This window comes from Aphanomyces astaci (assembly GCF_000520075.1).
Source record: "Aphanomyces astaci strain APO3 unplaced genomic scaffold supercont1.1, whole genome shotgun sequence".
NCBI lineage: Eukaryota > Oomycota > Saprolegniomycetes > Saprolegniales > Verrucalvaceae > Aphanomyces > Aphanomyces astaci.
In genome coordinates, this window is record NW_009798264.1 from 2,055,519 (window position 1) to 2,070,655 (window position 15,137).

The 15,137-nt window shown below is 52.9% G+C and overlaps 9 protein-coding genes across 21 annotated transcripts; 4 read left to right on the top strand and 5 right to left on the bottom strand.

Annotated features, from left to right (window-relative positions):
• The first annotated feature begins 107 nt into the window (after positions 1-107).
• H257_00717 (hypothetical protein) lies at positions 108-1,927 on the top strand. The gene is made up of 4 exons (XM_009823529.1): positions 108-875; positions 930-1,047; positions 1,126-1,317; positions 1,649-1,927. The coding sequence occupies exons 1-4, from the start codon at positions 151-153 to the stop codon at positions 1,865-1,867; spliced, it is 1,254 nt and encodes a 417-aa protein (XP_009821831.1). The 5' UTR covers positions 108-150; the 3' UTR covers positions 1,868-1,927.
• H257_00718 lies at positions 1,535-3,826 on the bottom strand. Of its 2 annotated transcripts, XM_009823530.1 has the most exons (9): positions 3,504-3,826; positions 3,339-3,445; positions 3,096-3,289; positions 3,005-3,050; positions 2,871-2,954; positions 2,716-2,811; positions 2,565-2,669; positions 2,101-2,229; positions 1,535-2,035 (listed from the first exon to the last, which is right to left on the bottom strand). In XM_009823530.1, exons 1-9 carry the CDS (start codon positions 3,799-3,801, stop codon positions 1,937-1,939), a joined length of 1,158 nt encoding a protein of 385 aa, XP_009821832.1. In that variant the 5' UTR covers positions 3,802-3,826; the 3' UTR covers positions 1,535-1,936. The 2 variants fall into 2 exon arrangements, with proteins under 2 accessions (XP_009821832.1, XP_009821833.1); XM_009823531.1 differs by having other exon boundaries at positions 2,716-2,954.
• Positions 3,827-3,891: 65 nt separating this feature from the next.
• On the bottom strand, positions 3,892-4,720 carry H257_00719 (hypothetical protein). Its single transcript, XM_009823532.1, has 2 exons — positions 4,530-4,720; positions 3,892-4,472 (listed from the first exon to the last, which is right to left on the bottom strand). Exons 1-2 carry the CDS (start codon positions 4,696-4,698, stop codon positions 3,922-3,924), a joined length of 720 nt encoding a protein of 239 aa, XP_009821834.1. The 5' UTR covers positions 4,699-4,720; the 3' UTR covers positions 3,892-3,921.
• Positions 4,721-5,102: 382 nt separating this feature from the next.
• Positions 5,103-6,934, top strand: H257_00720 (CTP synthase). Its single transcript, XM_009823533.1, has one exon. The coding sequence runs from the start codon at positions 5,111-5,113 to the stop codon at positions 6,821-6,823; it is 1,713 nt and encodes a 570-aa protein (XP_009821835.1). The 5' UTR covers positions 5,103-5,110; the 3' UTR covers positions 6,824-6,934.
• A 570-nt stretch (positions 6,935-7,504) lies between these two features.
• H257_00721 (hypothetical protein) lies at positions 7,505-9,112 on the top strand. 5 transcript variants are annotated; one of them, XM_009823538.1, is made up of 10 exons: positions 7,505-7,597; positions 7,655-7,800; positions 7,843-7,948; positions 7,988-8,029; positions 8,074-8,150; positions 8,208-8,287; positions 8,335-8,428; positions 8,488-8,588; positions 8,641-8,755; positions 8,804-9,112. In XM_009823538.1, the coding sequence occupies exons 1-8, from the start codon at positions 7,552-7,554 to the stop codon at positions 8,560-8,562; spliced, it is 666 nt and encodes a 221-aa protein (XP_009821840.1). In that variant the 5' UTR covers positions 7,505-7,551; the 3' UTR covers positions 8,563-8,588; positions 8,641-8,755; positions 8,804-9,112. The 5 variants fall into 5 exon arrangements, with proteins under 5 accessions (XP_009821840.1, XP_009821837.1, XP_009821836.1 ...); XM_009823535.1 differs by having other exon boundaries at positions 8,488-8,555; XM_009823534.1 differs by having other exon boundaries at positions 8,074-8,287; positions 8,488-8,555.
• Positions 8,602-10,422, bottom strand: H257_00722 (hypothetical protein). 8 transcript variants are annotated; one of them, XM_009823541.1, is made up of 12 exons: positions 10,293-10,422; positions 10,155-10,248; positions 10,069-10,102; positions 9,958-10,022; positions 9,813-9,910; positions 9,652-9,759; positions 9,463-9,594; positions 9,343-9,415; positions 9,240-9,289; positions 9,104-9,170; positions 8,885-9,051; positions 8,602-8,773 (listed from the first exon to the last, which is right to left on the bottom strand). In XM_009823541.1, the coding sequence occupies exons 1-11, from the start codon at positions 10,320-10,322 to the stop codon at positions 8,960-8,962; spliced, it is 843 nt and encodes a 280-aa protein (XP_009821843.1). In that variant the 5' UTR covers positions 10,323-10,422; the 3' UTR covers positions 8,602-8,773; positions 8,885-8,959. The 8 variants fall into 8 exon arrangements, with proteins under 8 accessions (XP_009821843.1, XP_009821841.1, XP_009821842.1 ...); XM_009823539.1 differs by having other exon boundaries at positions 8,602-9,051; positions 10,319-10,422; XM_009823540.1 differs by having other exon boundaries at positions 8,602-9,051.
• Positions 10,423-11,221: 799 nt separating this feature from the next.
• Positions 11,222-12,647, top strand: H257_00723 (hypothetical protein; the record flags this gene model as incomplete). The annotated part of the gene is made up of 5 exons (XM_009823547.1): positions 11,222-11,665; positions 11,687-11,888; positions 11,947-12,269; positions 12,314-12,580; positions 12,639-12,647. The coding sequence occupies 5 exons, from the start codon at positions 11,222-11,224 to the stop codon at positions 12,645-12,647; spliced, it is 1,245 nt and encodes a 414-aa protein (XP_009821849.1).
• Positions 12,648-12,737: 90 nt separating this feature from the next.
• Positions 12,738-14,092, bottom strand: H257_00724 (hypothetical protein). The gene is made up of 6 exons (XM_009823548.1): positions 13,932-14,092; positions 13,664-13,878; positions 13,543-13,612; positions 13,308-13,495; positions 13,037-13,254; positions 12,738-12,981 (listed from the first exon to the last, which is right to left on the bottom strand). Exons 1-6 carry the CDS (start codon positions 14,031-14,033, stop codon positions 12,842-12,844), a joined length of 933 nt encoding a protein of 310 aa, XP_009821850.1. The 5' UTR covers positions 14,034-14,092; the 3' UTR covers positions 12,738-12,841.
• A 5-nt stretch (positions 14,093-14,097) lies between these two features.
• H257_00725 (hypothetical protein) lies at positions 14,098-14,817 on the bottom strand. The gene has a single exon (XM_009823549.1). It carries the CDS (start codon positions 14,771-14,773, stop codon positions 14,267-14,269), a length of 507 nt encoding a protein of 168 aa, XP_009821851.1. The 5' UTR covers positions 14,774-14,817; the 3' UTR covers positions 14,098-14,266.
• Between the last annotated feature and the right edge of the window lie 320 nt (positions 14,818-15,137).

The following is a 15,137-nucleotide window of genomic DNA, read 5'->3' on the forward strand; positions in this document are numbered from 1 at the left end:
ACTGCTAAATCATTTTGATTGGCTTACAATTTGTATTTTAGCAAATGAAAATCCACCATGGTCTTGTCGACGCATCATTGGGCGGCTGGAATTATTGGATAAAACGGCTGAGACTCATCCGGATAGGACATATCGCCGACGACGAGGACGATGATCCGCCACTCAATCCTCCGAGCGGCGTCCCAAGTTCGCGTCACGGGGCATGCGAGGTCCAATCTGCCCGTGCGCCACATGAGCTTCTTCTCCAGGTTGAAGGAGGAGATTCAAGCCGAATTGAACAAGGATGTCGTGAAGGAGACCACGGACAAGTCCCAAGAAGCGAAGGAGGCATTCGAGAAACGCGCCAAGCAAACCAAGGACACGTTCGAGGAAACACTGCGTCAGGCAAAGACCGAAGCAAGCAAAAGTGAGTACTACCAAGATGCCAAGTCCAAGTTCTTCGATCCGCTCAACGACATGAAGTCCAAAGTCGTGGGCAGCGCTCCGGAAGGGGTCCAGGAGACATTGAAAGAAACGCTGTACGAGGTGTTTGGCTGGAACAAGAAGAAATCTGTCGAGGAAACCCTCACGTCCAGCTTGGCGGACACGCGCGCGCCCAAGGAAACGTCCTCGGATGACGATGACGAGGCTGCTGCCACTCCAGCATACACGGGCACGACCGCCATGGTCGTGGTCAAGGGCGAACAGACTGCATGGGAACGCGTGGCCTCCCGTCTGCGCGAGACTCCCATCATCCAAGGCCTTCTGGACGCCGCCAACCAAGCAGCCAAGACGGAAGCGGGCAAGGTCCTTGGCTCGACCGCCAAGAAAGCGCGGGACAAGGTCGGCGATGCCACCGAAGATGTCCGCGAATACTGGGAAACCAGTCAAAACCCGTATGTCCTCTATACATCAATGTATTTACATCGTCTCATACTCGAATGACATAGATGGGTCTACCGCATGTCGTCGATCTACGACGGATTGTTTGGTGAAACGCCCGAAAGCATCGCCATCAAGGAAATTCGCCGCGCCGACCCGTCGTTTGATGTTGAAACGTGGAAAGATGTACGTCTGCTATTCATTGTTATTAGTATTAACACCATGTCACATATTCTAACATTCAATGTATACTAATATGGGAAGGCCGTGGCGGAAAATGTGGTGCCGCACGTGCTGGACGCGTTCTTGCGAGGCAACAGCCGGGATCTCAAGCAGTGGATGGGCGAAGCTGCCTACAACACGGTCAACATGGCTATCCGCGAACGAAAGGCCGATGGACTGGTCGTGGATCCCAACATCTTGGCCATTCGCAACGTCACTGTGATTGCGCTCTCGGTACACAACGTGCTCGTAACACTGATGGCATTCACATATGAAATGTCTTATATGTACCCCAAATTTGGATACTTTTGTTGCTAATTGGCCAAATCTATCGATTCAGTATTCTTTGTACTGACTTTTGTATGAAAAGGTTGTCGATGGTCACACTAATTGAAGTCACACACTAATTCGACATGGAATGGCGGTGAAAGAGTGGATTTGATTGGCTACTTGATTTGTGTTGTGGGTTTTGATTAGTCGTATATCGATTGCCTGTCGATTTGGTTCTTCGATTGAGTACCTCACTTGGTCTAATATATATACTGTATGTATGTGCTTGGTTTAGGCGGAAGACAAGCAGGCGCCGATCATCGGCATCCAACTCATGGCCCAGCAGATCAACTGCATCCGCAACCGAGAAGGCGAGATCGTGGAAGGTGCCGATGACGACATCCAAGCCAACTTTTACATTTTCGCATTCCGTCGCGAGTACGACGAAGAAGCGTCGGCGCTCAAGTGGAAGATCGTCGAGTTTGGGGTCATTGGGTCCGTGCCGTACATTTAATAGAGGCCACTGACAAAATGATACCTCCCTTCAGCCAACAATATAGAGTTTATATCGACATCTTGTGGCTCAAGAAGGACTTGTTCGGGTCGAATGCAAGTGTTGGGCAATGCGACGATTTGCTTCGTCAGTGTCGGCGGCGTCTTGCGTAAACACGAACGACGGCAGCTACAACAACCACAGCGCCATCAGTCTCGTACATGCAAATGTTATAGCATCTCATGGGAACGGACTTCGTCGGGAAGGAGCACGGTGGGGGCGCTGTCGTCGTCGCCGCCAAACGCGTACGTCCCCATCACGTCAAATTGCAGCTGGAAGCGTTGCTTGAGGAATTGCTCGAGTTTCGCAGCACGTTGCAGCAGCTACAATGTATTTATCGTCAAGTCGATTCAAAATTAGAGTAAGTGGGGTACTCAATCGACCAAATCGACAGACAATCGATATATCGACCAATCAAAACCCACAACACGAGTCAAGTGGCCAATCAAATCATCCACTCTTGGACCAACTCAACATCGAATTTCTGTGTGAATACTGAAATTAGTGTGACAGTGGACCATAAGTCAAAGAATCGATCGATAGAGTTGGCGAATAATTAGCACAAAAGTCAGCCAAATATTGGGTAAAAGAAAGACAATATAAGGCCCCAGATGCTCTCTCACTACGTTTTTTGATCCTCCATCGGAATAGCACAAACCTTGGCATCCAGGGTGTCGTCGTGCAGGATCTCAAAGAGCGACGCCAGCGAAGTTTTGATGAAATTGTCATGTGCGATCTCGTCTTGGAAGAAATCTGCCCCGACCTACGCTATCTCGTGAACGACCGACCCCTTTGAAGGAGGCACGTACTTGCTCGAGGTGGACGTGCATGAGCTGCAAGAACGCGGCGAACAATGCCGGTTGCGTCGTGACGGCATGTTCACACGAGCACAAGAGCCAGACAAACTAGAGATGGTGATGGTGATGCAGCAACATTCGTCGTGCCAGGATCGCATGGTGTGCACCTGTTTCCATTGATGGAGGGCATCCAGTGATGAAAGGAGCAAAAACAGCACGAACGACAGCTGCAATTCACCCAAGAGGGCGTGCTACATGGAAACGATGGATTCGTGCGATGAAACTGCGACAGAGTTCGTACCCAGTCGTTGTGGAAGTGGGTGCTCAACAGCCATTCGAGGTGCTCACTAAGATGGGTTGGTCTTGTAGGGTCATTGGACACTAGAGCGTACCTGCTGTCGACATGGTACAGCGTTAAATCGCCCGCGGAACGCTGCGTCGTCGATGGTTTTTTCAATGGCGTAAAGCGCGCGACTTGGGCCACATCCGGGAAGAAAGGCTTGAGCGTGGTGAGATCATTTGATTCCAAAGACAAGGTGTCGGGGTCCCCTGGGGAGATGGTGCCGCCAACTGTCAACCCGCATTGCTACGTGGAAGTAAGATTAAGAAGGTCGTTCCATGGGATGTATCCGTACTGCGAGCACTTCCTTTGTGATGTACTTGGACAGGCGACGCCACGTCTTGGCATGCTTTTGGGGGTATGCGCCTAAGTTTCCATCCAGCTGAAAGCCGTGCACAGCGCCTACGCGAGGACTGCCTCACATAAACCGCATTCGTGCACGACGACGAGGATCACGTACGCGTGAGGTTCTCAACGTCGGCTTCTCTTGTCATGGGAACCAACTCTTCCGTGTCGGACGACCACGTTCGAATGACCACGTCGTTAGGTTTGATCTCGACAAAGAAGCCTTGGCGAATGCCATTGCCGTTGTCGTGCTCGCCGTTGGATGCATAAAACACGAAATGAAGGCCAGACGGAATCAACTTGACGCCGCGGAACTTCTCTGCGGTGCGGAATGCTTCATAGTCGACGCCGAATTCGCTGCCAACAGGTACCTCGAGGCACACGACGGTGCCGACGCCAGCGCCAATGACCATGTTCCAAACGTGGATTTCACCTGCGATATCCGGATATAGATCCGGATAAATGTTCTGGGTTCCCAAAAAAATCAATCAATTTTAGATCAATTTTTACTGTATATTTTAATTAATTATCAATTAACGTTGGCGTGGTCGTGCTACGATGTAATAGGTCGTGCCAAAATGGAAGCGATATGACGATTCTACTTCCAGCCCCGCGTCTGCTACGATCTTGAGGATGTCGCGGTTCCAGAAACATCCCCAGCGTTCGGCATGCTTCAATGCAAACTTGTCCAAGACGTACGTGAGCCACGAGTAACTGCTCTTGCCATGCTCCAGCAGCAGAATCCTCCCGTTGGGTTTGCACACGCGCTGCATTTCTTCGAGCATTCGAACGGGATTATCCACACTGCACAGGGCAAACGTGTCGACGACGGTGTCGAAGCTGTGGGTGGGCGCGTCCAGGTCTTCTGCGCTCATCACTGATGTTCGAATGTGCGACGGAAGATGCTTGATCTGCCCCAGCATGCTTGCGCTGAGATCTGTCAACAGCACGTTCGAGTCCTGGTTGTAGTATGGTACGTTTCGTCCGGTGCCGGCCGCCACTTCAAGGACCGACCCCGATGCATTCCGGAGCAAGAAGCGACGCATGAGTTTGATGCCCACCATGGTTTCGTCCCAGTCAATTTCTACAATTGGTAGCCTTACAATCAATCGCAACATGATACTGGAGCACGCAAACCCACCGTTGTCGTACTCGGCGGAATTCTTGTCAAATCGAGCTTGGCGTTCGCCTCCAGTGATGGGCTTTGCATTGCCTTTGTCAGGGTCGTACATATAGATGTAAGTACCAAGGGTAGCCGTGGCGTACACCGATAGGCCGCCGAAGACTAGCGCCGCCTTCCTTGCGGTCATTGGGATTTGGGGCAAGTGGAGGGAGAGCTTTTGAGTGGCTGATTTCAAGTAGGATTCAGCTCCTGATTTGGTTGTGGAATATCCTATTTAAGTGCAATTTGAATGGAGGGAACTTCTCCAGATCTGTCACTTTTGGGCAATAAGTTTTGGCAAAATACTGTTTTTTTTCAAAACCATTGAATGGATACCGCCCAATTGTGCTGTTTGGCGCCACAAGGAACCTTTTAAAAACGATACTCTATCACAAACAATATATGCCTATAGCAACAAAAATGTAAAATACGATGAAATTTACCCTTTTAATATAATACCTGTGTCCATCTCCATACTCGCAGCGTGGAAGCAGAGCATTCATTTGTACAGGGTGATCAACCACACCATTGGAGTTTCATTCTTGAATTTGAGCGTGAAGATGAAGTACTTGGCTGTGAGCGGCGGAACTGTGAGTGGCCTTGGCAAAGGCATCACCATTAGTAGCATTGGGGTTGTGCTCAAAGCATGCGGCTTGCGAGTGACTTCCATCAAGATCGACCCGTACCTCAACTGCGACGCCGGTACCATGAGCCCGTTTGAACATGGCGAAGTGTTCGTGTTGGACGACGGTGGCGAAGGCGACTTGGATTTGGGCAACTACGAGCGCTTCTTGGGCATCACTCTCACCAAGGACCACAACATCACAACGGGCAAAGTGTACCAGCAAGTCATTCGCCGCGAACGCCGCGGCGACTACCTTGGCAAAACCGTCCAAGTCGTGCCGCATGTAACTGACTCGATCCAAGCCTGGATCGAACGCGTGGCCCAGATCCCCGTTGACGGCGACTCCACTCCCGCCGACATTTGCTTGATCGAAGTCGGTGGTACCGTCGGCGACATCGAGAGCATGGTGTTTCTCGAAGCGTTGCGCCAGTTCCAGTTTAAAGTCGGTGTCGACAACTTCTGCTTGGTGCACGTGTCGTTGGTGCCTGTGATGGGCTCCGTGGGCGAGCAAAAGACCAAGCCCACCCAGCACGCGATCAAGGAACTCCGCAGCGCCGGCCTCACCCCCGACGTGATCATTTGCCGCGCATCGAGCCAGCTGGAGCCCGCGACCCGCGCCAAGATTGGCATGTTCTGCCAAGTGAGCCAGAACCACGTGCTCAGCGTCCACGACGTGAGCAACATCTACCACGTCCCGCTTCTTCTGGCCCGCCAAGGCGCGGCGTCCATCTTGCTGTCCAAGCTGCGCTTGATGGACAAGTATTTGGAGCCCAACCTCGACGCGTGGGCTGCGATGGCCCACCGCGTGGACAACTTCACCAAAACGACCAAGATTGCGCTTGTGGGCAAGTACACTGGCCTGCAGGACTCGTATTTGAGCGTGATCAAGGCGCTCAAACACGCCGCGATGAAGGTCGACCATGACCTTGTGATCGAGTGGATCGAGTCGGTGGATCTGGACCTTGTCACACGCAACGCCGAGCCGGAAAAGTACGCCGAGGCGTGGGCCAAGTTGAAGGGGTGCGCCGGCATCGTCGTGCCCGGGGGGTTTGGCGACCGCGGCGTCGATGGCAAGGTCTTGTGTGCGCAATACGCCCGTGAAAACAAGGTGCCGTACCTCGGCATTTGCTTGGGGTTCCAAGTTGCGACGATCGAGTACGCGCGCAACGTCGTGGGCTGGAAGAACGCCAACAGCGGCGAGTTTGACGAGTTCACCGAGAAGAAGGTGGTGGTGTTCATGCCTGAGATCAACCCGAACGAGATGGGCGGCACCATGCGATGCGGCGCGCGGTCCACGGTGCTCGAGCCCAGTCGCGACTCGAAGCGGTCGCTGGCGTCCTACTTGTACCAGAACAAGCCCGAGATCCTCGAACGCCATCGCCACCGGTACGAGATCAACCCCGACTTTGTCGCAGATATCGAAGGCGCGGGATTCCACTTTGTCGGGCGCGGGGACAAGGGCCTGCGCATGCAAATCGCCGAGCTGCCCCGGGATGTGCACCCGTACTACTTTGGGACGCAGTACCACCCCGAGTTCAAGACCCACCCGAGTGACCCGAGCCCTCCGTTCTATGGCCTCCTCTTGGCCGCCACCGGGGGCTTGGATGCGTTCATCCAAGCCAGCGACGCAGCCGACTTCCATTCGTAGGAAGCGACCGGACTAGCGTTGATAATGTGAAACTGGGTTTGCACTTGACGTCGTAGGATGTACTAGTAGTTAGTTTTTATCTAAAATGTAAATATTGATTTTCATGCAGAGTGAATCCCTCTTGTTTTCTCCCGCCAAATCGACTACGTACTCACTCGTACACTAACACCATGAATATGATGGAGTGGATTACGTATTCCTTGCATCCAACACAGAAGTGCCGAACGCCTACAAACCAATCTTAATGGCATTATCTTACGTGGCCGAAGACATCAGGAAGGTAACGTTACAGTAAGTACATGTACTGTTGTGAACTGTACTGTAATATGTTGAGGAATTTGATAACCAGATAACACACCCCTAAACCCCAACAGTACAGTGATATGCACACTGCATTTTGCTCCATCATTAGAACTTGTTTTGAAATTGGAGAATTTGGAGCGCTGCTACGACAAGTAGAACCAACTTGCAACCATCGCCGATACCTCCTATGCGACGCAGTTATTTATGCGAACGGCCATGAGACTCAAAACACTAGGTCGCAGATTCGTCGCGTCATGGCAAGCACACCCGCTCTGCGTTGCTACTTCATCTCCATGACTCTCGATTTGTGAATGGGATCTTGGAAGATATACCGGATATTATCCGTATGAAGCTCGTGCCGTTCTCAAGAAACTGCCACAATGAAAACGCTCGAGGCGCGGAATTAGGTCGGGTGATTGTAAGCCATGGGAAACTCAATGCACAAGGACAAGCTCGCCCTATCCTTTGGAGGTGCGTAGTTCTCTTCCACTCGTCACGACCTTGGGCCTACATGCTGCATGACAACAGGTCCAGGCGTCCCTGAAACAGACATGTCCAAGGTTGATGGCGCAGTGCGGGAGCTCTATGTCAATGCCACTCGCCTGGTTGAAGAAAATAAGCACACATTGAGCAAGATTGAAGACTACAAAGGATGTCAGGAGCATATTCGCAAGGTACAGCGCACGACCAATGGCATGTTGGTCACGGTGGCGTAGAGCATGTCGTCGCCCACAAACGAATCGTACAGGCGAGACAGTTTGAGCCACTTGATCCCAAACGTTGAGCTCATCCAGGACTTTTACAACGCCGCGCACAACCAAGGTACGACGGAATGTCACGGTCCAGCTCATGCGCATGTAGGCGTGGTGTTCCATGAGCTCGTATCCATGCTGGCAGGACGTGGTACGCCCTTGGGTGGTTGGAGCAATGCTTAATCATGACTTCAGGCTCACAAGCCCACCCTGCGCTGTATAAGCGACTGGCCGACGTGCTGGTGTTTTGCCTCACGTTCGACACCCTCAAAGTCGGCACAACACTCGACCGTTCGTTCTTTCATCATCATGTGGTTGTGTCTTTCCAGGCCACGAATCCGAGCATCCAGAACGACCTGAGCCACTACCGCCGGTACATTGCCGCCAACAAGGACAACCAGTCCGACCTGTATGTCCATCTCTTGCATTTCAATGACTAAAACTGTCAGTACCCAGTGTTCCAGAGACCATGGCCAACAGCCTGTCGTTCTTTGTCGCAGATCACATGCCCATGCTCAAAGCCATCATCCACACCCTTCACGACGACAACGTAATTTGCCATTCCTGTTGAAATCATATGATGTACTTCATATGTATCCCATGTGACAGAATCCCCACACCCGACGGAGTGTGGCTCAACTGGCCAACTTGACCTGCACCTACGTCGTCTCCCATAGGTACTAACTAGTACCTACTTACGTGCAGACCATGTTCGTCTTCTACTGAGTATGATTACATATATTTTCGTTCATATGGTCGTAGAGATAGGTTGGACGCGGCCACGGAACTCTACTGCTTGCGCGCCATGACGGCCGCCATCTTGGTATACGACCACACGAGTGAAAAGGGCGCCTTCCGCACCAAGTCCACCGTCAAAGTAACTAGACATTTTCAACTGCATTATATCAAGAACTCGTTGGAATAGATCAAGCAATGCGTCCAGGCGTTGCAAGCCGCCAAGAAGGACAACGCGGCGGTGGCGCCGCTGCAAGACTGCCTCCAGTACCTGAGCAGGCACTTCAACGACACGCAAACCCCCCATCGGATTCGAAGCATGTTTGAATAAACAGAAACCCGTCAGTCAGCACATGGGGCTGCTCACGGCATCATCACATCCATCCGACGGACTTCGACTTCGTTTGCGGCTGCTGGGTTGGATCCCGTGCTCGGTGACTATAGTTGGTATCGATGAGACCATCTTTTGTCAGGAACGAATGATGAATACCTTCAAAGTGGGCCATGGACGGCCCTTCGGAAATGGATTTCACCACTTGCACCGCACGCGTTTGATGCTAACGTCATGATCGAGTAACTTGGAAGGAGGGTAGTAGTAGGTACTGACTGCAGTAGGTACTACCTACCTCCCAGCCGAGCAGCAGGCGCGTAGAAATCGCATGCGACCACGCTTCCCCTACGTTTATCCAGTCGTTCATTCCATGGTCATACTCAGTGCGTTGTTCACACCAAGCGCCGGCACAATCGTCGAGTCCGAGCCAGGAAGACCCACGGATGTAGTCACGTGGTTGACTAGAACGACCTATGATATGAAGCCAGTGAGTCACAGTAAGACGCTGGGGGCGTCACCGCGATGGGAAACTCGCAGACGAGTTTGCGCAGGACGACTGTCATGTTGTGCAGCGCTCGGGCGCGGCCTTGCATCTCGTCAAACGCGTGGCGGCAGTGGAACGCCGCGCTGTCCAGCAGCACCAAGCGAACCTACGACGCATGCCTTGAGCCAGTCGCTCGCTCATTTCGATGAAGAACAAGGAACACCTTGGGTCGACTGGCCAAGTGCCGCGAGAGAGACACCAGCACGTCGTGCTGTTCCTGGTAGTCGTACACTCGAAAGTACGTGATGCCGCGGAGCAAGTCCTCCTTCGTCTATAGAGCATGAAGTGTAATGATGCAGCCTCATATACGATGAATGTATATACCAGGGGGGGGGTTCCAGTGGGCACGTCGTCGCGGCGTGCGATCGCCATGGACTGTGCTAAGGACACGATTCGAGGCACCAAGAAGCTGCCTTCCGTGTCTAGATGACCATGACTTGGAGTTGCCTCTTGGACGTGAACAACGTACCAATGTAGATGGATTCTGCGGATGCCGACGCGCCGCAGTATTGAGCGCATAGAGCCAAATGCATGCTATGTCCTAGTGTTAAGCAACGATGCAAGCAAGCAGTCGACGCACCTCAACTGGGTCTTGCCCACGCCAGGCACGCCGCCTAACATGACCCCAGCACGATGATATTGATGCCACGATGTTGCTTTGCGTACATATTTCAGTGATTTCCCCGACGGCAACTCCGCCCCCCAAGATGTCATCGAGGTCGGGAATGAACGTTCGAATCCGCTTTTGCTGTAGGGATTGCTGTACCTTACATGTTATTGTTCGCTTTGTACAGGGATGGGTACTTGAAAGACGTCGAATGCAGACACACCCATGGGAGCTCGTCTTCCTCCACGGACAGTACTGAGGACGCCAGCTGCATCTTGGAGGGATATGCTCGCAACTACATGTCACTTGGGTAGTTCCCACGCTCAACATCGCTATAGACGCACCATTTGCCAGCTCGCGCGAGTTTATGCCTTCGACGTCTTGGCTGGTGTGGAATCCGGCTTGATACAAGGCAGCTAGACCAATGTATGAGGTTCATACCATTACACCTTCGGTGCTCGTTCTATCCATGCTCTTACCCAGGATCGACGGCGCGATGCTTAGCATTCCTAGCGCTTGTGTCCCCGCCATTTTCACCTCAGCGAAATCAACCTCCTTTATCCGGATAATATTCCTATTCGGATTCAGGGCTAGAGAAGGTACAGCGCCTCGAACATCCGAAGCCCATGCTAACTCGTACAGTGTGAGATCTCTCAAGTGATTTGTGCTGCAAACACTTGTGAGATGGCTCAAGATATTTGTACTGCTAACATCATTGTACAGGGTGCGCGAATGTTGTAGCTTGGGTGCTGCACGGTCGCAACGCTACTTGTTTGGGTTTTATCACAATCTGGCACAACAATATTGCGCTTTTTGATTTTACTACTCCATTTGCAAGTAAAACGTGCGTCTTTATTCATTTAACCCCTTCATGCTGTTAAAACGAAACCATTGAACTGACAACTGTGAGTCCCGTAGCAGTCACAAACATGATCTTCGGTCGCAGGCTCTCGTTCGACGAGGGAAGGGATGACCAACGAAACGTGTGCAGCAGTTCCCACCGCATGCCTCCGTCCTTGGTCATCGAGCGATTCAAGGAGCGGCGTCACAACGACGACAGCCACAAACAAGTGGACATGGTCGTTCAATCGGACGACCTGATGGAGGTTTTGAAATCCCCGACAACATGCGGGCGGCGGTCCGAGCGAGCTGGCAGCGGCGGGACAGGGACCTCCTCGGCCGCTTCGACTTCAGCTGGGACGGCCAGGGTGACCCTAAACTGCTCGAGTACAACGCAGACACGCCCATGATTCTCGTGGAAATGGCCGTGGGCCAGCGCCTGTGGTGGGACCACGTGCATCGCAAGGAGGACGAGGCTAGCCATCGAATAAAATGGTGCTTCAATACGATTGAAAATCAGCTGGCGGTGGCGTGGCCGCGGGTGGTGCCACCCAAGACGTCGCTGTGTGTGGCTGGGACGAATGCCTCCGTGGAAGAGCAAGAGCATGCGGCGTTCGTGGCTAAGACCGCCGCCGCCAGTGGCATCGCCGTGACGTTGGCGGGCATGGACCAGTTGAGTGTCGCAAACGGCAAAGTGGTGACCACATGGGACAACACCCCCGTGCCGTGCGTTTGGAAGCTCTATCCGTAGTACGAGTGGCTCGCCGAAGAATCGCTGGGGATCGACCTGTTTGCGGACGACGGCTCCATGTCCTCCAGTGACGAAAAGACTGTGTGGATCGAACCTGCATGGAAGCTCGTGCTGGGCAACAAGGCGCTGCTCTCGCTGCTGTGGGAACTGTACCCGGGCCACCCGAACCTCCTTCCAGCTACGTACAACCAACTACAAGCTCGTACAGGCGTTTGTGGACAAGCAGCGTGTGGTTGCCAAGCCCAAGTACGGCCGCGAAGGCACGGGCGTCGTGTACTCGCACGAGTTCGACAATCCCCACGAGTTTCTCACGGCGGCAATCGACGCGGCCACCGTGTCGTTGCCCGCAGAAGGGGACACGCTTGATCGCGTTGCCAACTTGTTTGGTCATACCAATCAGGATCCGACGCTCTACCTTGGCCATCCCGTGTACCAAGCATACCACGAGACGGCCAAGTTCAGCGGCCGGCGCATCGTCGTGGGGTCGTGGGTGATCCATGGCCAGCCCACCGGCACTTGCATCCGCGAAGGCGGGGCCGACACGACCAACGACAGCAGCAGCTTCGTGCCGCACTACGTCGATGTCCTGCTTGGACGGCAAAATTGCCCGTGTTGTCAGCTCGCCAGCGGGAACTGTACGTGAGTTTGTACCCCCCGGTCGACGACTCGTACGCCGGCCACGTGCAACGCTACTTTGGCTACGGCGGCGGCGGTGGCAGTGGGGTGCCCGTGACGTCGCCCAATTTGACGACTCAAAACGCAGCCCGAACCCAGACGCTGGGGCCGTCAAGCGGCGTGGCAATTCCCCACGATACAGCACGTCCGGACGAAGCGGCCAAGGGGGCGGTGTTGGCTTCACGACGGGCGAGATTGGCAGAGCAGATGGCGGCGGAGGTAGGAGCAGCTCGTAGTCAGGAGTATCAATCCATACAGGTTATTTGTGTCCTGGCAGACCGGTTGAGAATGTTTCGAAAAGGTTCGGCAATCACATCGTCGTGGTGAAAGGGGGTCCAATGTATGGGCGTTTTACTGGTTGACTAGGCTCTTTGACTCGGCAAAAGTAAATACTACTGTATATGTGGAGAATAGGGTACTACAAATATATACTAGTATCACTTTAGATGATCCATGTTTCACTTGTCACATCGGGGCTATTTATCGACTGGACGGGTCGACGACTTCTGGGACGCTGTCGTCCAACGCGACGCAAATGGCCGCCTTGTGGTGGCCGTTGTATTGCCGGATCGTGTCGCCCGTGCTCAAGTCCCACAGGCGTGCCGTTTGGTCGGAAGAAGCTATCAAACACCATCGCATGACACAACGACTATGAACGATAGACACCGTACATACCTGTGACGAGGTAAGACGACACGGCCGAGAACGCACAGTCCCACACCCAGCGCTGGTGGCCCTGCAGCGTGTGCAGCAGTGACATGTCAGCCATGTTCCACACCTTGACCGTTTTGTCCGACGAGCACGTGGCCAGGTACTGGGCGTTTGGGCTCACGCGCGCCTTTAGCACGTATTCGTTGTGCGCTTGCCACGACGTGCGTAGTTCGTAGTTGTCCCTACAAACAAGCGCCCCTTGTTACCATCGTTCACGTTAACGTCTATTTCGTACGAGCTTTTGGGGGTATAGGCAAAGCAAGTGCCGTGGTTGTTGGCGGCAATGAGGGTGCTCGCGTCTTTGGCCACATCCACCGTGCGCACGGCGTTTTCGCCGTCGGGACTAAACTTGGTCGAGCACGTGTTGGACGTCAAGTCCCACACACGAATGCATCCGTTTTGATCTGCGGAAACCAGCTCCGCCTGCAGTCGTCGATGACGGTGTTTGAACGTTGGAGGACTCAGGGTACCTGGTTTGGATGCAGCGTCACAGAGTTCACGGGGGCCGAACATTCATAGTTGCGCTGGCAACCTTGCGCGCTACATGATCCATGGTGAAGTCAATTCGTCATGTGTTTGGTATGCGTGTACCGGAGGTCCCATATCTTGATCGAGCCATCTTCGGACCCACTGAACATCCACTTGCCGTGCTTCTGAAACCCAATGGATGTGACGTTACCAGAGTGCCCGTCATAGCTCCGCACTGGGTTGGGGTTGTTGGTGTTGATCTCAAAGAGACGGATGTGGGGATTGCCAGCCGCGACGATGTACTTTTTGTCGGGCGTGATTTGCAAGCAGTTGACTTGCTACGATCACATGTCATTACATTGTGGTGCCACTGGAAACAAAACCTCCGTACCGAGTCGGGGTACTTCACCGTCCGCGTACATGTGCCTGAGGCTGCTTCCCAGAAGCGGATCGTGTGGTCATACCCAGCTGTGGCCAACACTACGCCGCTCATACTCGCTTCTAGGCCAGTTCAGGAAGAACACAACCGGATACATATTATCCGTACAAAGGACATTTTGGTCGTTCAAATGATGCAATATGGATGTCGTAAAGCACCTCTTCCTATGAACTACGTGCAAGGAAACACAAGCAGCGCCAAGACAACAAGCAAGCATGCAGTACATACTTTGCGCGGAAGCGGCGAACTGAGACCTGTACGGATCTTATGAATCGTACATTGTCGGTTTAAGTAAACGTCTTCTTGGTCATGATCGCATAAAACTCATCGGGGTTGATTTCCCCGTCTTGGTCCCCGTCCGCCCGCTCAATCATTTCCAGCAGCTCTGCATCCGACATCGTTTCCCCCAGCTCCTTTGCGACGCGCTTCAGATTCCGCAGCGAAATTTTTCCTGTGCCGTCGTCGTCAAATAGGTTGAACACCTTCTGGATGTCTTCCTTGGAATCCTTGTCGCTCATCTTTGCTGTCATCATGTCCAGGAACTCTTCAAAGTCGATGGAACCCGACCCGTCCTTGTCGATGTCGCCAATCATTTGATATATCGTCTGGTTCTTGGCTTCGAACCCGAGGGACTGCATGGCTGCTTTCAGTTCCTTTGGGTCGATCGTACCGCTGCCGTCCGTGTCAAATAGGTTAAAGGCCTCTCGGATTTCTTCGATCTCTTCTTCGCTCAGACCTGGACGCTCATACGTCTTCGATGCACGCTTGTTGCCTTGGTTCACACGTCGCGCCATCCCTCACCACGACTGTTTTTGGATCTGGTCGTGGGAGGTCGAAAATGGAATATTCTGGGTGTATCCGGATTCGAAGTTTCAATTATCCGGGTGTCGACTGGCTGTATCCGGATCCAACAATATTCACTTCAAATATTATAATCACTCTATTAGAGTGATTTTGCTATATTAATTATACTTCGAAGTAGGGGACAGCCAGTATATTCCGTGATTTGCTCAGTTAGATGCAAACATCCAATATATTTCGTGACGAGACCAATATATTTCGCACGTTCATTTCAACTCGCTCTGATTGGTCAGAAAATACTGTGCGACACCGTCGTTCGATCACTTTCAAACCTTCTCGATGCAGCACCTACGTCGA